The sequence below is a fragment of the Chiloscyllium plagiosum genome, chromosome 4 (assembly GCF_004010195.1).
Source record: "Chiloscyllium plagiosum isolate BGI_BamShark_2017 chromosome 4, ASM401019v2, whole genome shotgun sequence".
Taxonomy (NCBI): Eukaryota; Metazoa; Chordata; class Chondrichthyes; order Orectolobiformes; family Hemiscylliidae; genus Chiloscyllium; species Chiloscyllium plagiosum.
The window spans coordinates 22632626-22656276 of NC_057713.1; the positions used below are offsets into that span (position 1 = coordinate 22632626).

Consider the following 23651-nt stretch of genomic DNA (forward strand, 5'->3'; position numbering starts at 1 on the left):
GCATTTGAACTTGCATTGGCATAGCATTAACCAGACCCCCTGAATTACTAGCTGCACCACTACCACTGCACCATCTTCCCTGTATACCAGGGTTTTTCCATCCTAGTGTGTAGGAACGATTCCCAAATGTGATTATGCATATAATAGCTTTTGCAGAATGGGGATGCATTGATCCAAAGCAAACCTTGTAAGTGCAATGTACATATAAAATTGGTAATTGAATATGTCACATATCAACACTTAAATGTTGATTCTGCCTCAGAATTACTTGGCAGAGGATGATCTATAAAGCATCTGTCGTGTTGGCTCTTCTCGCCTCACGTAGTTGTAGCAGTTGACATCCTGGGGGCAAGGTCTCAGCCATCACTTTACCACTAAGGATGGTCTTGGCAATGAGCCATTGTCTTAATCTGCTCTTCCTCTGCATTCACTACAGTGACAGCAGAAACCATCAGGATTTGTTGGTCACAGGATGGAAGGGCTGGTGGAAGTCATCTTTCTTTAGTCAAAGAAAATCTGTTCCAAAAAAATGTAATTTCACACGGCATACTGTGGAGATTCAGTGAATTTGAAATTATATCTGTATAGATCTTGATTGAATTTTATATAATTGAAAGGACAGAGCATGGGTCAGGTTTTTATTTGAAATGTAACTGTCCTAAAATCTTTTCTTAATATTTCTGTTTATTTTGCATAAGTTGTTGAAACATCAAAGGTAACTCCTTGGATGTGAATCCACTTCTGAACTCCAGAGGACTTGAAAAGGTGCCAAATAAATGTAATTCTTTTTATTCACTCATTATGCATGTACTATTTCTAAATATCCAGGCATCTTTCATGATGAAGTACCATGAATAATGTCCCTGGTAACACCATCACCATTCCTGGGTATGTGCTGTACCTCTGGATTGGACAGACTCACTGATAATGGTGGCACAACAGAACACAGGCAGGAGGAGTTTGCCCAAGAGTCCAATATGTAACTCCAGATCCATTAGTCTCATGGCATCAGGTCAGTCATGGGCAAGGAGGCATCCTGCAGATTACCACCTCGGCAGTCTCCTCCAATGAATTAGTTTTCTTCCATGCTCAACACCACTTGGAAGAATCACTGAGGCTGACAAAGGCACAGAATATGCTCCAGAACATTAATGCCCAGCATCAAGAGAAGCTCCGTAACAATACTACAGATTAAGCTGGCTGAGTCCCAGAGGATATAATTATTAGGCTGTGCCTGCAGCAGCTCGTAAAGAAACCAGAATTATACCTGACCTCATCTTTACCAATCTACCTGTATCACTTACATCTGTTTATGATAGTGTCTGTTGGTTTGATCGTTTCTTGTGGAGACAGTTTCCCAGCTTCACATTGGGGATTCCCTCCATTGTGATGTGTGAGACTTTCACTGTGCTGATTGGGACAGATTTCATACAGATCTAGCAACCTGCATCTGTGCATCCATGGTGTTCTGTGGGCCAGCAGCAGCAACAGAATTATATTCAACCCAAGTCTGTAACCTCATGGCCTAGCGTATTATTCACTCAATCATTATCATCTCACCCGGGACCAACCCTGGTTCAATAAAGAGTGCAGGAGGGCATGTCAGGAGCAGTACCAGGCAACACAGGGCTTAGTGTATGCCAAGCAACATAATGACATGGCTAAGCAATCTCACAACCAAAGGATCAGATCAAAATTCTGCAGTCCTACCTCATTCAGTTATTAATGGTGATGGGCAGTATAACAGCTCACTGAAGGAGGACATTCATAAATACATCCATCCTCAGTAATGGAGGTGTTCAGCACATAATTGCAAAACATGAGACTGAAGTATTTGCATCCATCTTCTCTGGACCCGATATCCCATCTCAGCCTCCTCTAGAGGCTGCAGCAGCTGGTAAAGGAACCAGAAATATACCTGACCTCATCTTTACCAGTCACCCCAGCATCACAGATGCAGTTTTCAGCCAATTCAATTTGCTTAACATGATTTCAAGAAATGGCTGAAGAGACTGGTCTGCGAAGTCTGTGACCCAGGCAGCATTATGCAGTTGTACTGAAGACCTGTTCATCTTCACAAAAAAGGGCAACTCCAAAGTCACCAATTAACATTGCATCAGTCCTCTCTCAATCATCAGCAAAATGATGAAAGGCATTATCAACAGTAACATCGCATGAGACTTGCTGAAAAATACTCTGCTCACTGATGATCTGGCAGGGTTTACTCAGTTCCTAACCTTCTTACTGCCTGGATCCAACATGGCCAAAGGATCTGAAGTGAGGATAACTGGACTTGATATAAAGGCAGCATTTGATCAAATATGGCATCAAAGAGTCTGAGTAAAGTTGGTGTCAATAGAAATCAGTGAAAAAAATTCTCCACTGATCACGGTGTTGCCTGGAACAACAAAGGAAGGTTGTATTAAGTGGATGGCAATTATCCAGCCACAGAGCATTTGTTCAGGAGTTCCCGGGGTAGTATTTGATACCTAACCATCTGCAGCTACTTCACCAGTGGCCATCCATCATGAGATCAGAAGTAACAATATTTGCACAGTATTAAGCACCAATTCATGAAGCTGTCCAGTTTGAAATATAGCAATACCTAGACAATATGTAGGCTTGGACTGACAAGTGGCAAATAGCATTCAAGAATTTCCTCCCTAATGGCTTTGTGGGTCAACCTGCAGCAGGTGGTCTGCAGCGGTTCATGAAGGCAATTCGCTACTACCTTCTCAAGTGCAACTAGGAACGAGCAATACATCCTGGCTCAGCCAGCGACACCCACATACCATGAATGAATTAAAAAAAGCCGCAAAATTACCAGACACTGACCATCCTTACCAAGCGGTATTCAATTGTCTCCCCTTAATATTAAATAACATGACCATCGCTGAATTCCCCATCATCAAAATCCTGTGGCTTATCATTGACCAAATACATGTCGGAACCTGCCATGTAAATACTGTTAACAACAAAAAAAAAGTCTCAGGCTGGGACTTCCACAGTGAACGGCTCAACTCCTGACTGCTAAAGGCATACCCACCATCTATAAGGTACAAGTCAGGTGTATAATGAAATGCACTTAGAAACTAGGAGCAGAAGTAGGGCATGCAGCTCTATGAATCTGCTCTGCCATTCATTCAAGGTCATGGCTAATCCTGTATCTCAATCCCACTTTTTCCCTGTGTGCCTGATGCCATTAATATTTAAAAAGGTATCAATCACTTTCTTGAACATATTAAATGTTTGAGCCTTCACATCCTCCAATGATAGAGAATTCTTAGGTTCATTAATGCTTGAGTGAAGAAATGTTTGCTCATGTTTTGAGAAGATTTGTAGCTCAGGTTGAGGTTCTGGATGTGGGTTTGCTTGCTGAGCAGCAAGGTTCATTTTCAGACATTTTGTCATCATACTAGGTAACATCTTCAGTGAGCCTCTTTCAGTATTCTAATAAAGAGGAGGAAAACAACCAAAAACTGTCATTCCTAGATGTCCCAGTAGAGCGAATAGTCACTGGGAACTTCAAACCAGTGTCTACAGGAAAACAACACATACAGACCAAATATTGAACTACAGAAGCAATCATCCCAACACCCACCAATGAAGCTGCATCAGGATATTATTTCAATGAGCCACCACACACATTGCAGCACAGAGGAACTAGGCAGAGCAGAGGAAAATCACCTATACAATGAACACCAAGTCCGCCAATTTCTCAGCAACAAACCAAAGCAAGCAGACAAAACGTGTCCAGAAACCCTAGCCACTCTCCCCTACATCAAAGACATCTTGGAAATGACTGCCAGACTACTCAGATCCCTTGGCATCATGGTAGCCCACAAACCCACCAACACACTAAAACAGTAGCTAATGAACTTGAAAGAGCCTATACAGACAACAAGCAAAACTAATGTCATTTACAAAATATCGTGCAAGAACTGTAACAAACACTACATTGGACAAACAGGCAAAAAACTAGCCACCAGGATACATGAACATCAACTAGCCACAAAATGACATGATTCTCTCTCACTAAGATCCTTACATACAGATAAGGAAGGACACCATTTCAACTGGACAACACATTGATTCTAGGACAAGCCAAACAGAGACATGCAAGAAAATTCCTAGAAGCATGGCATTCCAACTGGAACTCTATCAACAAATACATTGTCTTGGAGGAGAAAGTGAGGTCTGCAGATGCTGGAGATCAGAGCTGAAAATGTGTTGCTGGAAAAGCGCAGCAGGTCAGGCAGCATCCAGGGAACAAGAGAATCGACGTTTCGGGCATTCCTGAAGAAGGGCTTATGCCCGAAACGTCGATTCTCCTGTTCCCTGGATGCTGCCTGACCTGCGCTTTTCCAGCAACACATTTTCAACTCTACATTGTCTTGGACCCCATTTACCACCTCCCGAGAAAAAGAACAGGAAATGACATCACCACAGGAAATTACATCACCAACCCAAGGAAACCCAAACATACAAATAGAAAGCAGGAAACATCAGCTTTGCTTTATCTAGAGGTACACTGAAGATGTTACCTAGTATGGTGATAAAACGTCTGGAGATGAACCTTCCAGCTTAGCGAGCAAACCTACATCTATGTTTCAGCATCTCAGACCTAAATACTCTACCCTATATCCAGGTGTGCCCTGATTTTAGACTCTCCAACCCAGAAAAATATCCTCCTCGCATTTGTCCATCAATCTTTATTAGATTTTAATATGTCTCAATCCGATTCAAAACTTTACACTTGACTAGATAGTTGCAGTTCTAACAGCACTCAAGAAGCTAGACATCTTCTAGTTCAAACAAAGCACACTTGATTGGCACCTCTTCTAATCCTTTGAACCGTAGCTTCTTCTACCACTGTGTACCATCTATAAGATGCACTGGAAGAACTCACCAAGGCTTCAGAAAGTACCTTCCAAATGCACAACTTCTGCCATCTAAAAGGACAAAAGATACATAGGGATGCCACCACCTGCAAGCTCCACTCCAATCCACAAACCATTTTCCACTGCCTTGAAGTGTGTGTAGAAGCTTGTTCCCTTGAGGCATTCAAGAGGGCAATAGATTGCTCTGTTTTAAAAAAATGTCATGTGCAGGGCAGTAGGGAAAAGATGGGAGGATGGTATTATGTCATTGTATCCATTTCGAGAGCTGATGGAGTCATGATAGGCTGGTTAGGTGCCCTCCGTGATTCTATGATGTGAACATTCCTTGGTAGCGCTGAACGTTTGGTCTGTTGAATGTTGCATACCTTAAAACATTCACGTAACCTACAAGTATGTTGTTTGGAGCATAATTGCCGTAGACTTTACACCATTGAATTAATCTTCTGAAAAAATGTACACATTTTTTTCCCTCTAAACCCAAAACCACAATACTGAGCTTGCGAACACCAATTTTTTTCAGCTGTCATATTTTGCAGCATTACGATCTTCCACATTTCATGATCCTCGATAGCAGCAAATATCTTGGTATTTCTCTGAAATATTATTCCTAATCTGTTTCATAAAGTCTTTGCATATTCCCCACTTTGTCTTCTTGCTTTGTTGCTGACAATTTTACCAGTCACTGCCAGGTGGTCTCTTTTCTTTCTCAAGTGTGTTTCCAAAATATATATATTTTAATTGTTATTTTCATTTATTGAGGTTCTTCTGGTGCATCTTACATTATATGGGGTAAATACATTCTTGTGATCCTTTTTACTGAAAGGAAATTGTGATATCATCTGCTGCCTCACAGCGCCAGAGACCCGGGTTCAATTCCCACCTCAGGCAACTGTCTATGTGGAGTTTGCACATTCTCCCCGTGTCTGCGTGAGTTTCCTTCGGGTGCTCCGGTTTCCTCCCACAGTCCAAAAATGTGCAGGTTAGGTGAATTGGCCATGCTAAATTGCCCGTAATGTTAGGTGAAGGGGTAAATGTAGAGGAATGAGTCTGGTTGGGTTGCTCTTCAGAGGGTCAGTGTGGACTTGTTGGGCCGAAGGGCCTGTTTCCACACTGTAAGTAATCTAATCTAAAAAAAATCTAATCTGTCTCTGTCATTCTGAGTTTGGAGAGGATTAATGACCCAACATGTTTTTTTGATTTGGAGATGCCAGTGTTGGACTGGGGTGTACAAAAATTAAAAATTACACAACACCTGGTTATAGTCCAACAGGTATATTTGGAAACACTAACTTTAGGATTGCTGCTCCTTCATCAGGTGATTGTGGAGAATAAGATTGTAAGACACAGAATTTAAGGCAAAAGTTTACAGTGTGATGTAACTGAAATTACATATTGAAAAAGACCTGGATTGTTTGTTAAGTCTCTCATCTTTTAGAATGACCATATTAGTTTCAGTTTTTTAATATTTAAATCGCAAAACTTAAACTTTTAACTTTTTTTAACTTTTAAAGAAGTTTTTGACTTAAAAAAAAGGTTTGGAGATTTACATATGAAGGAACTGAAAACAACATGGTCATTCTAACAGATGACGGACTTAACAAACACTCCGGGTCTTTTTCAATATATCATTTCGGTTACATCACACTGTAAGACACAGAATTTATAACAAAAGTTTACAATCTTATTCTCCGCAACCACCTGATTAAGGAGCAGTGCTCTGAAAGCTAGTGCTTCCAAATAAATCTGTTGGACTATAACCTGGTGTTGTGTGATTTTTAAGTTTCTTTGAGCTCATCATTTCATGACATTAAACCACTCATGGCTTCTTTTCTCCTGCACTGATTGTTCTGGAGACTGCTAAACTGCACTGCTGCTCTTACAATTCTTTCTCACTGAATTGCTTCTATCTGAAATAATCCTGGTCACTCACTGTCCTTTTGGATGGCTCCATCGTCTATAAATCAAAAATTTATGTTTACATCTTTTTGGGCTATTTCTTATCAACAATCTCTTTGTCTGTTCTACTAATTGTTAACTAGAACACTGAACAATTTGCCTGAAGATTTTTTCTTTCAAAAGCCTCATTTCAACATTTAAACACATATCCAGATAGCTCTCACACTAAATCTTTTCCTTCTTAAGCCATGCAAAGTAGAAATAGAAATCCAACTTAAAACTGTGCTTGGTTCTGACCATTGCAGAACTCAAGGTTCCAAATAAAAGAAAAATAATAACATATCGTGAAACATTGTCGCGCGTGGGTCTGAAAAGGTTCATACTGAGGGGTGCCAGAAGTAGTATCCACTGTGATGATGTCATTTAGAACTGTGGGTGGAATAGTTTGGGATCTTGGAGGAATAAGACCTAGCATCCAGGCCCTTCACATGATGTCTGTAACAAGGTCTATCATGACAACATATCCTGTAACTAGTTGGTAACATACAACAACCTCTTCTGTTCAATACAAGATTCTCTTCTTGTTATGCCAGGAAATATTATTTTCTCCCTACTAGAACAAGCATTCCCCATAGATCTCTATACTTAAAGAGAATAGTGGCAGCAAACCTACCCCATGGTAAAATCATCATTGTCCCGGAGGTCTGCTTGCTATGATGCTGAGTTTAACCTGAAGGTTGCCACACCTCAGACAAGGGGTGATGTTGAGAACCTTAGTGGTAACCTCAAACAGAATAGGAATTGAAGCTACACTGTTGGCATCACTCTGCCTCACAAATCAGCCATTCAGCTTACTGAGCTTCACCTGTTGAGAATCCTCCTTTCAACCTATCCCCTTGCATGAGTTATGGTGATCCTCAGATTAAACCATTACCAGTCACCTCTCGCAAATGAGAGAGCAGCTTTATGGTCCTCTGGGACTGTGGTGACTTTTCATTTACCCTAACTCATTGAGAGGTACACACTTTTGTTTAACTGAATGTGCAATACCTATCAATCTTTCCAATGGCTACCAACTTTACTTCAGGGGAGTGTGGAGATCTGTCAACTGTCTGAAAAATATCACTCATATACAATTGGATTTACCAACTTCAGATTTGTGATTATACAACCTCCAAGCCCCTCTGCTCTCACAACCTCTCAAAGCAGCACTATTTAGATTATGTTGTGTGATAATGTTATTCCTCCAAAGGTTCATCCCAGTGCATTTGCCATGTGTGCATATTTTGTTGTTGTTCAGACACTTTGAGCTTTAGTGTTATTTTAAAGATGGTTTGAACATTTCCCCATTATTGCAGAAATGTGTGAGATATTTTAACTTTGTGAAGAAGCATTGTTATTACATGACTTCATAATACTAGAATCAGAAAAAGTCAAAAGTGATGCCAATACACAACATGCTCATCAACGGATTCCTGTTTTAGTTTAGATGTCAAATGTTCAACAGTTATGCTTGCTTTTCAATCAAAAATGCTGCTTAGATATTTTTCCAGGTTCTTCGTGTTATTAAAAGATAATAGGTGAGAATCTTGGATTGTGGGGCAAAACAGGTTGCAGTGAATCAATTATCTGTTCTGTGCAGAATTTGATTCATAATTACATGGATTGTAACGGAACTGAATATCTGGCACTGTCTATTACAGGTGGCTATTTCAACTCTGTCCATTTTGAGCCACCTCTTAAGGTGAATGTTTATTTCACTGACTTCAACACTTTGTACTTTTTAATTACTTAACATTGTTCCTGTCCTGCTATCAGCCTTGATGCAGTAATAGTGCTGTTGTCTCTGTAGCAGTTTATTAGCTCAAACCCTAACCTGGCACATATTTCAAGTTTACAGTGCATTGCAAGAGTGAGAGAGTGCAACACAGTTGGAGGTAATGTCTTTCAGAAGACTTGTCAAACCAAGAACCTTTCTGCTAACTCAGGTGGATGTAAAAGGTCACATGGCAGTGTTTGAAGAAGAACTATGGCTAACATTACACCACACCCTCTCCCCCACCACCACCAACAACAGTGCTAAATTATCTTATTATTTAACTATCTATAACTTGTGTGCCAGTAAGATGCCCCCAATATCCTACAGTAAAGAAAGTTCTCAAACATATCTTAAAACCTATAAAACAGTCTCTCGAGTTTGTGAAAGAAAGCCACTTATCATCTTTTACTGAAAAATGCAGAGAATATTTCTTGGAATTACAATTTTCTTAAAAGTTTAATGTGGCTATGTTTGAATAATACAATGAAAGCAATAATTTACATGAACTGCTTCATGCAACAAAATCCAAGGGGAAATACATGTGAATTTGTTTTCACACAGGATCCTTAGAGCAAGATACTTAATTCTCAAGTTGAGTTTTAGAAAATTGTGCATGTGCGCACTTTCAGATATTTAAATTTGGGCTTGTGTAGTTCCTGTATTTATATCCAGCTGTGTGGTTTTATGAGTTAGAGCTTAAAAGCATTAAATATTTAGTGGAATGGCTTTGACCTGCTTGCCAACAGCCAGTGAATACCTGCTGATCAGTTAGCAGCAGCATTTTTACTTTAAAATGCTACAGCAAGTTTCAGATTGGTGTGGGTGATATATATTTTGATATATTTTCTTCACATTTTGAAATTAGTTTGAATGAAAATTGACATTAATTCAAGTAAATAAGTTCAGAGCAAACTTTTCAACATGTTGCATGAAATGAATCAACAATTTAGCAGTCAGTACTAAGAAAAATAAATATCCCTTTTACCCTCATAGAAATTTGAATAATTCAATTCTTTAAGTAGATTTGCTCTGTATGCATTTTAGCAAGATTTTAGAGTCCTATGGTTTCATCTTGTCCTGTAAAATGGGTGTGTTAAATTAATGTGGGATTTAATGATACTTTTTAGAAAGTCTTCTGTATGAAGAATAATTAGTTCCATCTTAGCCCATCTATGCTGATCAAAATTCGATGACACCACCAATCCCTAAACCCCTCCATCAGAGGACCTACTGATTGGTTGAATGTTGTAAGGTTTTCACCTTCTTCATACTAATTGGAAGTCCATTACGCACATTGATCACTCTTTGTACAAAAAGCACTTAACTGTTTGTATTTTAGAGGTCTCATTGCCCGAACTGCAGAGTTATCTGAAATAATGGCAGGGAATCCCATTTGAAGTTGTTTTTGCTTCACTGCGGATCCTTTATTGGAAATGTAGACAAGCAAAGGCAAAAGTACCCTCCCAGTAGCCGCCTTGCTGATCATCAGATCTAACCCTGCAACTTCGATGCTTCCATCTTATCTTTTCATGTAAATTAAAATGCACTATGACAAGTTTTCTGCATTCCTCCTGATTTATCATTGGTGAGGTGAAGCAGGATCTGATTGTGTTTTTCTACCTTATATTAGGCTACTATCAACCAATTAATTGCCACATTTGCTCCTGATAATTAGATCCATTTCTTTCATGTAACTAGTGAAGTCATAGAGATGTACAGCATGGAAACAGACCCTTTAGTCCAACTTGTTCATACTGACCAGATAACCCAACCCAATGTAGTCCTATCTGCCAGCACCCAGCCCATATCCCTCCAAACCCTTCCTAATCATATACCCCTCCTGATGCCTTTTAAATGTTGCAATTGTATCAGCCTCCACCACTTCCTCTGGGAGCTCAAACCATACAGCTACTACCCTTTGCGTGAAAAAAAGTTGCCCCTTAGTTCTCTTTTATATCTTTTCCCTCTCATCCTAAACCGATGCCCTCTAGTTCTGGACTCCCCCACTCCAGGGAAAATACTTTGTCTATTTATCCTATCCATGCCTCTCATGATTTTATAGCCTCCATAAGGCCACCCTCAGCCTCCAATGTTCCAGGGAAAACAGTCCTGCCTATTCAACCTCTCCTGATAGTTCAAATCTTCCAACCCTGGCAACATCCTTGTAGATCTTTTCTGTCAGGGTGAAAGGGAAGGCTGGTAGGTATAGGGAATGCTGGATGACTAAAGAAATTGAGGGTTTGGTTAAGAAAAAGAAGGAAGTATATGTCAGGTATAGACAGGATAGATCGAGTGAATCCTCAGAAGAGTATAAAGAAAGTAGGAGTATACTTAAGAGGGAAATCAGGAGGGCAAAACGGGGACATGAGATAGCTTTGGCAAATAGAATTAAGGAGATATCAAAGGGTTTTTACAAATATATTAAGGACAAAAGGGTAACGAGGGAGAGAATATGGCCCCTCAAGGATCAGCAAGGCGGCCTTTGTGTGGAGCCACAGAAAATGGGGGAGATACTAAATGAATATTTTGCATCAGTATTTACTGTGGAAAAGGATATGGAAGATATAGACTGCAGGGAAATAGATGGTGACATTTTGCAAAATGACCAGATTACAGAGGAGGAAGTGCTGGATGTCTTGAAATAGTCAAAGGTGGATAAATCCCCAGGGCCTGATCAGGTGTACCCGAGAACTCTGTGGGAAGCTAGAGAAGTGATTGCTGGGCCTCTTGCTGAGATATTTGTATCATCGATAGTCACAGGTGAGGTGCCAGAAGACTGGAGGTTGGCAAACGTGGTGTTACTGTTTAAGAAGGGTGGTAAAGACAAGTCAGGGAACTATAGACTGGTGAGCCTGACCTCGGTGGTGGGCAAGTTGTTAGAGGGAATCCTGAGGTACATGATGTACATGTATTTGAAAAGGCTAGGACTGATTCAGGATAGTAAACGTGGCTTTGTGCGTGGGAAATCATGTCTCACAAACTTGATTGAGTTTTTTGAAGAAATAGGGGAATGGGCCTGGGTGGGTTGCGCTTCGGCGGGTCGGTGTGGACTTGGGCCGAAGGGCCTGTTTCCACACTGTAAGTAATCTAATCTAATCTAATCTAATCTAATATGTAACAAAAAAGCTTGATGAGGTCAGAGCAGTAGATGTGATCTATATGGACTTAAGTAAGGCGTTCGACAAGGTTCCCCATGGAAGACTGATTAGCAAGGTTAGATCTCATGGAATACAGGGAGAACTACCATTTGGATACAGAACTGGCTCAAAGGTAGAAGACAGAGGGTGGTGGTGGAGGGTTGTTTTTTAGACTGGAGGCCTGTGACCAGTGGAGTGCCACAAACATCGGTGCTGTCACTTACATAAATGATTTGGATGCGAGCATAAGAGGTACAGTTAGCAAGTTTGCAAATGACACCAAAATTGGAGGTGTAGTGGACAGCGAAGAGGGTTACCTCAGATTACAACAGGATCTGGACCAGATGGGCTGATGGGCTGAGAAGTGGCAGATGGAGTTTAATTCAGATAAATGCGAGGTGCTGCATTTTGGGAAAGCAAATCTTAGCAGGACTTATACTCTTAATGGTAAGGTCCTAGGAAGTGTTGCTGAACAAAGAGACCTTGGAGTGCAGGTTCATAGCTCCTTGAAAGTGGAGTCGCAGGTAGATAGGATAGTGAAGAAGGCGTTTGGTATGCTTTCCTTTATTGGTCAGGGTATTGAGTACAGGAGTTGGGAGGTCATGTTGCGGGTGTACAGGACATTAGTTAGGCCACTGTTGGAATATTGTGTGCAATTCTGGTCTCCTTCCTATCAGAAAGCTGTTGTGAAACTTGAAAGGGTTCAGAAAAGATTTACAAGGATATTGCCAGGGTTGGAGGATCTGAGCTGCAGGGAGAGGCTGAACAGGCTGGGGCTGTTTTCACTGGAGCGTCAGAGGCTGAGGGTTAATCTATAGAGGTTTATAAAATTATGAGGGGCATGGATAGGATAAATAGGCAAAGTCTTTTCCCTCGGGGTCAGGGAGTCCAGAACTAGAGGGCATAGGTTTAGGGTGAGAGGGGAAAGATATAAAAGAGACCTAAGGGGTAACTTTTTCACACAGAGGGTGGTACGTGTATGGAATGAGCTGCCAGAGGATGTGGTGGAGGCTGGTACAATTGCAACATTTAAGAGGCATTTGGATGGGTATATGAATAGGAAGGGTTTGGAGGGATATAGGCCGGGTGCTGGCAGGTAGGACTAGTTTGGGTTGGGATATCTGGTCGGCATGGACGGGTTGGACCGAAGGGTCTGTTTCCATGCTGTATATCTCTGACTCTATGACTCTAAGTATCACATCATCTTTCTGATAAGAAGGAGACCAGAATTGCACAGAATATTTCAACAGTGGCCCAACCAATGTCCTGTACAGCTGCAACATAACTTCCCAACTCCTGTACTCAATACACTGACCAATAAAGAAAAGCACACCAAACGCCTTCTTCACTTATCCTATGGGACTAATATTTTTGAAGCTACCTGAGTCTGTTTTGAAAATGGCACAAGTACTAAGGTTTCCACAGTATTCACCCTATGAGCACTCCCTCACAATTCCCCTTCCTTCTCCATCAGAAGTATGTGTCATCTGATATCACGGATTTATTTGCTTTTTGATATTATGAGCCTGACAAGGATGTAAATCATTCATTCATTCATTTTAGTTCTATTATCTTTTACTTAAACCTATTTCTGTTATTTATCTTGTGAATATGACTTCAACCTCCACCAATACTTTGCAGAAGTGGTGCTAAATACAGCACATCGCCATACTTTGACGCTTAATTGGAAATTTTTATGATTTGGGCCTTTTACCTGTGTCAGATTGATAAGTTATTCTACTGTATATTGTTTTACATACACATAAGCAAATATACATTCAACAAAGGTGGTCAGAAAAAGCTGTATATCTGTTGCAATTGGCCTATTGAGCTGTTAAGCTCAATGTTAGCTTTGATGTGGAAGTTTATTGTGAAATGAAACTCACCCAAAGATCATTCTAAAAATAACAAATTGGCTTCACACTATGTTCCTTAATTGCTTCTGTTTAACCTCATTGTTAGTGCAACACCATATTCCTTTCATTGTATCTTTTGTTCTTGAGCATTTCTGGAATGGGACAAGTGTTTGCCATGAGCTACTAGCCTTGGGTATTCTTGCTGGTTGGATTTATGTCCATTTTATTGCCTGAGAATAGCTTTCTGAAGCACAGTTGGAGCTCTCATAAACTATATTTATGCAGCAGAAACACATTTAGCTCGCATCAAAATGAACAGTGCTAAATGTGGTCTATGAATGTTTAAAAAGTCCTGTCAGAAAAATTGCAAATCATGTTGGCCAAGGAATACTATGTTGAATGTAGGTATTTGAGAATTACGAAATGAAAAATTGCCACTCTTTGCACCATGGAAAATTTAAATCATTTATTCATCACTGAGTCAAAATGAAGACCATACAAAGAGCAGAGTAATTACAGAAGTGGCAAGATTTCTAAAAAACGGACCTGACTGTCAAGGAACGATGATAACTGATTCATTTAACAGATCCATTGAACAGAGTGGATAAAGGAGACGTACTTAGATCAGAAATTGTATTCACTGGGAATCAATGGTTTACCTCAGTTGTTCTCAAACTTTGCAATGCGTGCTATACTAATGTTGGAAAAATTCACCTTTTGGTGAAAGTGGATCAGAATGCCTCTGTATGGTATCCAAGCTACATTTAAAGTTGACCTTGCTATCATCATGTAATCTTCTGTCCGCCTGCTCTCATTCTTGTTGACCATTTATGAATAAATGCATTCTCTTCCATGATCTTCCTGTGGATGTTTCCATTGACCTCATTGTGAATAAATGCATTCTCTTCCATGATCTTTCTGTGAACGTTTCCAATGACCTCATGACACGCAATAGATCCAGAAATAAGAACGCAAGGTATAGGATCAGGAGTCAGTAAACCGTTGATTCCCAGTGAATACAATTTCTGATCTAAGTACGTCTCCTTTATCCACTCTGCTCAATGGATCTGTCAAATGAATCAGTTATCATCGTTCCTTGACAGTCAGGTCCGTATTTTAGAAATCTTGCCACTTCTGTAATTACTCTGCTCTTTGTATGGTCTTCATTTTGACTCACTGATGAATGGACAGTCCCTTGCCCCTGCTCCAACATTTATTCTCACTATGATTATGACTAAGAATCAGTATAAATCCCACTTTTTTTGTCTGTTCTCCAAATTCCATTCAATGAGAGACCAACAATCTATCTCCTTCTTTATTCAACAATGGTGCATGCACAACTGTTTGCAGTAGAGAATTCCATAGATTTGCAACCTTCTGAGTAAAGAAAGACCTCATTGAGTATTGTTTATAAAAGAAACATTTTATCAAAGCTTCTCATCTTGCATTCATCAGGACAGTTTGCAAATTTAGAAGTATGAGGGCTCAACCAACATGTACAGAGGAACCTCGCATATCCAGCATTTGATTATCTGAATTTCAGATTATCCAGACACGATCGCAATGTTCCGATGCTGGGCTAAACTGTGTTGTCTGGCATTCAATTATCTGAACTTTCGATTGTTTGCACAAAATACTCCCTGCCTGTGCTGTTCGGATAATCAAAGTTCCATTGTATATTTTATGAGAGGAGAGTGCTGACTGGCAAGTAAACTTTGGTAGGTGCTTTACTATGGAGAGTGCATGAGTTGCACAATTCTGGCAGTTAACTGTCAAACATCACTTGTAGATACATTCTCCATGGAAATGTCTCTACCAATCAGATTTGGTACCAGCTGTATGGTGCATTAGCAAAACAGTCATTGTTTACATGCAGTCATTGACAGTGGGTGTTAGAAAGCTGCTTAACTATGTGAAGGAGCATCATATCCAATTTAAATTAGCAAGCTCAACTTACCACTCCAGTCCTGCTACAAGACAGGACTAATCTTGGGAAAATGGAGTATATTTGCTCCAGAGCAGCAAATGAAAGAGGGAAAATATATTTAAATAATGGTATCCTGGACTGCTTTCATAGCCAATCTTAATCTTAAATGTAACATTTATGGGTATTTACTAAAATTAGTCCTGTGTGCACACTATTGGATTATTTAAGTTGTGTTTAGGGGCTTCCTTGCACAAAGGTTAAATATCAATTATTATTTTCATCCTGCAGACTTTTGTTTGTTAAAAAAAATCCCAGTTGGGAAAAAAATGAAAAAGTACTGATGAATTAAAATTTTCATCACAATTAATTCCCTTAACTTTATACTTACTAGAGAACAGATTATGTTGTCAATTTATTGTAAATTATTTGCTGAATGCTGATTTTAAATTTTGGTTTAAATATCTGAGCTTCATCAACAAATAGCACTTTATTCATCATTCTTATAGATTTGCTCCTGAATTTGAGTAATGAGTTTCTTTATCAGACTTGGCATTAGAGTTGCTTTGCCAACCTATACTTAATTAATAAACAAATGTTATTAATTACAATGGTTTCCCATGAATCTTTGTTAAGAAATAAATCAACCTGCTAATAAACATTGCAGTAAACACTTCCAATTATTGGAGAAAAAAAAGAGAACTCTTGGACTTATCTTTCTGAAGTGTGAAGTTCACAAGTGATGTCACATTAACTTGTTAGAATTATAACTTTAGGCAAGGTTCCCCAGATTGTGTAACCTATCCCTGTACTGGACAGCATGGTAGCTCAGTGGTTAGCACTGCTGCCTCACAGCACCAGAGACCCAGGTTTGATTCCAGCCTTGGCTCTCTGTCTATGTGGAATTTGCACATTCTCTCTGTGTCTGCGTGGGTTTCCTCCCGCAGTCCAAAGATGTGCAGGTCAGGTGAATTGGCCATGCTAAATTGCCTGTAGTGTTAGGTGCATTAGTCAGAGGGAAATGGTTCTGGGTGGGTTATTCTTCAGAGGATTGGTGTTGGGCTGAAGGGCCTGTTTCCCCACTGTAGAGAATCTAATTTAATCTTAGCAATTTTCTTTTCTCCTAATGGAATTTTTATTCATCCTCATACTTGGTTGTGTCCTGGTGATGCTCCCAAATTTTGCCCACACAACCTCACTCTTCATGTGTGAATCTGCAGAGTGAAACTTGGGTTTTTCCATTGCTTCTCAACTGCCATTGTAGTGGTAATCACAGGGCTTGTAAAGGATATGTAAGAGATCTTCAATTCTTTCAGTAATCTGCTCACTTTGAACTTGAAGAAGGCTGCAGCAGTATGGAATAAACCATTTGTTTGCATTTATAGACTGCACTAAGTTAACTTCCTCTTGGGTAAGAAACTTCTCAAGATTCTGGAGTTGAATAGGAATAGACCTGAAGGCCATGAAACGAAAGAAAATAAAACACACAACAATGCAGATATTTGATGAGGAGAAGGAGAACAAAAAGAGAGAAGGAAGCATGGAAAGAACAGGCTGGTGGATGCACTGAGTCGGAAAGACAAGAGATTGAAGATTAGGAAATGTAGAAAAGTGAGAGGCAGAAGGGAAAGGAGTAGCATTTGAGAAAAAAAGGAAAGGGGTGAAAATAGATAATGGTTGTAGAAATCAAGGAGATTGACAAAATGGGAGCTCGTCTTTCTACGTGCACACATTCACTGAGTAAAAGGACCATCATCATACTGATTCACCAATAGCAAAGAGGAAGACATGGCACAATTAAATATGAATATTAAAGTAGGATATTGAGAGAAGAATGTTTCATCAAGAATGGGGAAGCTAAAGAAAAGACATGAGCATTATGCAGATTAAGAGAAGGAAAGTTTGGACTGCAAGAAGATTATGGGGAAACAGAGCTTGAACTAGATTCTGTGTCACTTGAGTTAAGGATTCTATTTCATTTTCTTGTAGCAATATTAAGGTAATCAGTTCCCTAAATGTGTTGTATCTCCCATTTTCTAGGTAGGAATGCCATCAGTTGCCTGAGGGTCATCTGACACTATTCTCTCTTCTAATGATATGTTTACATGTCTGGCCACTACTACTTCTTTCACTTTAATATGCGTAGATGTAATTCATCCAGATCAATGGTTTTATCCTAAGTTTAACTGGTGGATCAATCTCCTTTCTAATTTTTATGTTAAATACTTTTGTATGCTTTTGAATCTCTACTTTTAATGTCAAATCCAATTTGGAAACACTGAGGCCAAGTAGTTACGTAATATTTCTGGCATTATCTGTGAATTTATCTGTTGTGTTCTTTTTTGAACTTATGCATGTTGTTATTCCATGCTCATTTAATTTCATAGTTTTTCTTTCGATTTGTCTCTGAACCATTTTTGCTTTTTGTGATGTTCTTTTTTGTCATCAATGTACTTGGAGTGTATTTCTTTTAGTTCATCCATTGGTTAATTTTTTGGTGTGAGATATATTTCTCTTGGACTTTAGCCACATTCTAAGTGTTTCTCATTGTTGTTCTATTTCTTTGTCAATAATCATTTTCTAGTTGATTTGCCCCAATTCCATTGTCATCCTGTTAAAATTTGATATCCTTCTAGTTTATTACTTCTTATTACCAATTCTGCAAATGTGCATTTTTGTCTTTGGCACCAAGGATGAGCTATTTAATGTCCATACATTAAAGTTACATTCCTGTCTAACTACTTTTTAAATAGTTGTTTGATACAATATAATTTAAGTATTGCTGAATAAAGAATCATCTTTGTTGAAGATTTTCATCTTCTGCTCATCAGGACAATTTATAAGAAGTACCGGTGCAAGCCAAAATCAACATTTATATATACTGTTGGAGAGGAGAGTATTGATTAGTTGGCAAGTGGAATTTGATTGGTAGAGGTAATGGCAGGGAATTTGCAACACTTAAATGATGGCTGACAATTAACTGCTGAGTTTTATTTAAATTTTAAAAACAGGCAGGTTCATTTTGATTGGTAAAAGCATTGCCGTGAGAAATGAAGTAGAGAAGAGCCATGCCCTCTTTTGTAGAATCGAAACAGGCACAGAATGTGTACGTGCTATTTACATATCTTAATAGACTGTATCTTTTCCTTATATTTACCATTAAAATGGTGCCGTCAAATCAGCTCTCTTTCCTTGGTGCCCTCAGTGGGAAATCGGCCAGGAAATTCTCCGTTCCTGTCTATGACACCCCTACCTTAACTGGTCAATAGACATATCAGTATTCCTACAGTCCTATGTATATAAGAATGGCCTCATTGACAACCTTGTAAATAGGTCCTGAGGCTATTTGCAGACCATGAGAGGCTGATGTTAAAAGAGAGTGCGTTAAAACCATCCATAGGTTAACTCCATCATTTCTTGCTGATCATCATGCAAACTCACAAACGGGCTGAAGGTAGTCACTTTTGGTCTTGAAAAGTATCTAGTCTGTGGCCTCTGAAAAGTTTGAGCAACAGGCAAAGTAGCTGTTTCTTGCTGCTACTATGGAGTCACAACAGGAATGGTGCTCATCATCAACAGCATTCTGCCATTAATTCAAAAAGGTGTCCTGATTATCACACAAGTAAATGTAGTGGAATGTGAATTAAGTACTGTATGATGTTGGGGTGTAGACCGTATGCCCAAAAGACTGGTGGATCACATCAAGCAGTATACTTTGTTAAACAACAAATAAACAGAAATCGAAATTCTCTCAATACTGTTCCCATCCTGGGACGGGAACAGCATGGAGTTAAATACAAAATAGAGCCTCACTCGACTCATCGAACTAAAAGTAAACTGCTAATAAATATCCCTCAACATTGCCCCATTAAACACTCCCTGTAGGAGGACGGTAAGGAGGAAAACTCCCCCAACTCCTTGAGCCAAAAGTGAACTGAACGTACAGCTTCCTTGACACCATCCCCATCAACAGTCCTGGGATAGGGACAACAAGGTACTGAACATGTCTCAATTGGACAACATTTCCTAAATAATTCTTTCCGTATGAAGAAGATGACCAATTTAGGATTGTCAATCTGGCTGACAGTGTTTTCATGCTTGTGTACACCGGAGTGTAGGTGAATACATACTGAATAGACATTGTATACACTGAATACAAAGTGCTGTTTTCTACATATGCAGAAAGAACATACTGTTGCTTCTGATATCACGGGATAGTTCCATTCTCGTGCAATTCTCGTGTTATCAGAAAATCGTGCAATAGCAGCACCGTTTTAACTAATGGCACCAGAATCAGTTTATGACCAATGCACACTTTAAAAGTTTGCACTTTAGAAACAGTGTCCCCAATTGGCAATTGCATAATAGCAAATCTGCATTAATGAGACACACATTATTGAAGAAAGACCTGTTGCAAATTAGCAAAATAGATGAAAGCCATTTTCAATTTTTTTTTTACCTCAAGGGAATGCCTTGACTATTCAGACTTAGCTTGCTGGATTTCAAATTTAAACAAAGCTTGACAATTCATTGTCAGTCATTGTCTGATTGGTGCATTCTCTGTTAGTCCACTTGCCAACCAATCAGCAGACTCCTCATACAGTGTTAATGTTATTTCCCCTTTACATTGCTATTTATTGTGAATTCATCTATTTAGTATGAGTAGAAAAGGTTGTACAAAAGCTGTTTTTGTTTCAGTGATCTATTTCTCAGATGTCAGAGATTTCTGTTGGGGTTAATTCTTGTCTTGTAAGCGTTGGAAGTTGTGCTACACTTACATCAATCTGTTGCTTTGCTTTTGCTAATTGTTTAAGTTGACATTTATATTCATTTTGTGTCACATTAGCTTTGACTAATTTTGAATAATACCTGCAAAATGTGTCCGTCTTTTAACACCATCTGTGGTCATAATTTGCTGAGGTCAAAATTGGATATGGGATGATAACCAGGACATGGAAATTTGGGCTCAAAATGTGGTTTACTTTGCTGTTGATGTAAGTTGATTGGAAAACTCATTAGTGAATGAACTGCATGTGACACTTGGATAAATGTGATTTCAAATTGTAATTCGGTCTAAAGATACAGATGTCTGCTTTACAGTTTAACATTTGTGGGCATTCTAATCAAAGACTAGACTGTCCAGCCATAAAAGCAGATGCATGACAATTTGCATTCTTTAGAACCTTTATCTAACCTTGTGCATTTGTATTGTTTCCTTGCAGTTGCTGGCTCAGCTTGGAAGGTGGTCTTCTCTACGCTTTTGTGGGACCTGCGGCCGTTGTTGTTTTGGTATCAAGTTTCCAATCTCATTTCATTACCATTTATTGCAGTCTCAGTAGTACAGTAATGAAAAAAAAAGTTGCATTTTGGAGCTCCAATTGTTGACCGTAAAACTATATTTTATGTTTATACATTTTTATTTCAACAGGTGAACATGGTTATTGGCATTCTGGTATTTAACAAACTTGTATCCAAAGATGGAATAACAGATAAGAAACTGAAGGAACGGGCAGGGTATGATTATAAATACATCATCTAGCATTTTATTATCTTTAAAAGATACTCACCATATTTCCTTGATTAGAAACAAGCAATATTGTCATTTATTCCTGGAATACAATATTAATTAACCTTAAATAAGCCTGCTAATAGTAGCCTTGAAGTGTTAAAATATTAATGATTATCATATTTAATCTTCAACAATCCATTGACGTATTATAATGTTCACACTGATGTCATGCTTAGTCACTCTACGTTTGCCACAGTGTAATTTTCTTCATAACTGAGTAACTGTTCTCTGGCATGTTTGAGAAGGATATTTGAATTTAAAAGCAAAAGCATCCTTTTTTTTGTTCACCGGCAATGTTTTGCTCTGCGGCATAAATTCCTATTGCCTGCATTCTGTAGAATGGTAAAGTTGCTGGACAGAAATTAAATTAAGCTCTAAAGATCCTTCCGTTTAAAAATCAAAATTGAGACTATCTCATAATTTAGTGGATTTTAAAGCCCAGTGTACAGTTGGACTGTTCTGTTATACATACTTAAATATTGATGCTTCGGAGCATGTTAATAAAACGTTGCTCAATGTTTTTTAAAATCTCCTTTACTTCCTTCCCTGATGCTGTGATCTATGCTGATGTACTTTTCCATAAACATTAGCTTTCAATGCCTCACCTCATGCTTTAATCTTTCCAAAATGTATTGCCAAAATGTTCAATCATGTGAAGCATTATAGGCAAGTCTAATTCTGAACTTTCCTGACAAATTAGTTAGGCAGAGTCCGACAGGGAGCTGGATAGCAATCAACATAATATTCATGGCTGCTCTTTAGATTATGGAGACTGCTATACTATTGTCAGTCACCAATGCCAATTGTGAAGATTAGCGAATTCAACACAACCATACCTCATTTTTCTGACTCAATTCCAGGCTAATTTGTATGTATTCTAACTGATTAATTAGCATATCTAAATATTCATCTTTTAACAACTGTATTGGTATTTTTGTGCAACTGGAAAGTAGAATTTTACATCAAATTAATATTAGCAAATTTACAAAACACATAATTTTCTTTAATTTCAAAGACATTTTTCTTTAGGAGTGAGTTTGCTTCACAGTAGTGAGATGTCTGCATACTGACTTAATCACTGATCAGACAATGCAACTTGTGCATTGCCTCCTAATCTCTTCACATGATCTCCATGGTGATAGAAGAATGATATCAAGTAAGCATAAACTGTTAATGTTCATTCATTCAGGCTGTTGAAAACAAAATTAGTTCTTTCAAAAATCTGAATGCTATTTGTGCTGAGAGTTGTGGACTTCAAATACCCAGGCCTTGCATTTGAATGCAGGGCCCTTTACGGTGAAAGGGCTGACTTACTCCATGGCAACAGTCGACATGCTCTGTTGCTTAGCGACTTACTTTCTCACAGTCGACGGAAACAAAATGGAGACCAGCTGCGAAAAGATTTATCAGTAAAATATTGTTTTCTCCTGGAAAGAGTGAAATGAAAATGCAAATAAAGATTTATATGGTTTAGTGAAGAGATTGGTGATAGGCGGCTCTGAAGCAGGGGCAGGAAATGAGCTGCAAAATCTATTGCACAAGCTAGCTGGACCTCTGCCAAGTTGAGTCCATCACATTTCTTGGCTGTTGTCTTCAATGCCTTCTGTGACTCCTTGCAGTCTGATATTTAGAGGGACCCTTAACTCTGCAGTAATGCGATCAGTGCCAGGAAGTAGTATAATGGCTTTGTGAATGCAATTAAGAGAAGACTGCACAAAAGGATTTTCTTAAGCCTTTTGGCTGAACAGCCTGTTTACCCTGAAAATGTATATGTTTTTGCATTCAGCAGTATGAGCAAAATGTGCTCTTTTTAAGATTGGGGATGTTTGTGCTAGGGATTGGAGCAGGGAATGCCCATATATCTCAGAACAAAGAAATGAGGTACAACATGGGATCCACTGCTTTTGACCTGTGAACCTGAAAACATGGGTGTTCTCAGGGAAGTGTTTGGAAAATTAAGCCAGAATATATGGGGCGAGATCGCAGATATCATTCTCAGTCCCAACTGTTGTTCCTCCATTGTGCTAGTTCACAATAAAATCTTGTAACTTAATTCTTAACTTTGTCTGTTAATTTGAAATTTATGGACAGGATTTCCCAGCTTTGAGCGGTATGGAAAAAAGGATTGAAAATATTGGTGGAGCGTGCAGGTTCAGACCCGCTAAGGGCCTTTAAACTCAAAGTGAAGGACACTTTGTCTCAAGTTTATTCCATCACTGCTGAGGGGTAGGGATGGGAGGTTTGGGGATAGAGAGGAATTCCAGGCCTATCTAGCAGGAGGCTGAAGTGGGGGCAGAATCCTGCCGTCCCGAGCCTTGCTCTGATTTAAATCCAGAGGGAAGTCTTTGCGTCTGGAGAGTATTCAAGGCCATTAGATCAACACATCAAGAGACTGTGTATCAGAAAGCAAAGGTCCTGCAGAACCCACATCCATTCCCTGACCCCCAACTTCTTGCCCAACACTTCTCTTTGACCCCATTCCACTCAAATTGTGCATGCGGCCTTTAATTAATCCAAGGTCAGTTAAAGGGGGTAGACACATTTTGGCA

The 23651-nt window shown here is 39.1% G+C and overlaps 1 protein-coding gene across 9 annotated transcripts in view; it reads left to right on the plus strand.

The window, feature by feature from the left end:
• The window catches only part of adgrb1a (adhesion G protein-coupled receptor B1a), a 585075-nt gene that overhangs the window by 475666 nt on the left and 85758 nt on the right, over window positions 1-23651 (plus strand). For all 9 annotated transcript variants that reach the window (XM_043687845.1, XM_043687847.1, XM_043687850.1 and 6 more), the window contains 2 exons: window positions 20756-20822; window positions 20962-21047. In XM_043687845.1, the coding sequence (XP_043543780.1) occupies window positions 20756-20822; window positions 20962-21047 (153 nt within the window). The remainder of the gene's footprint in view (window positions 1-20755; window positions 20823-20961; window positions 21048-23651) is intronic.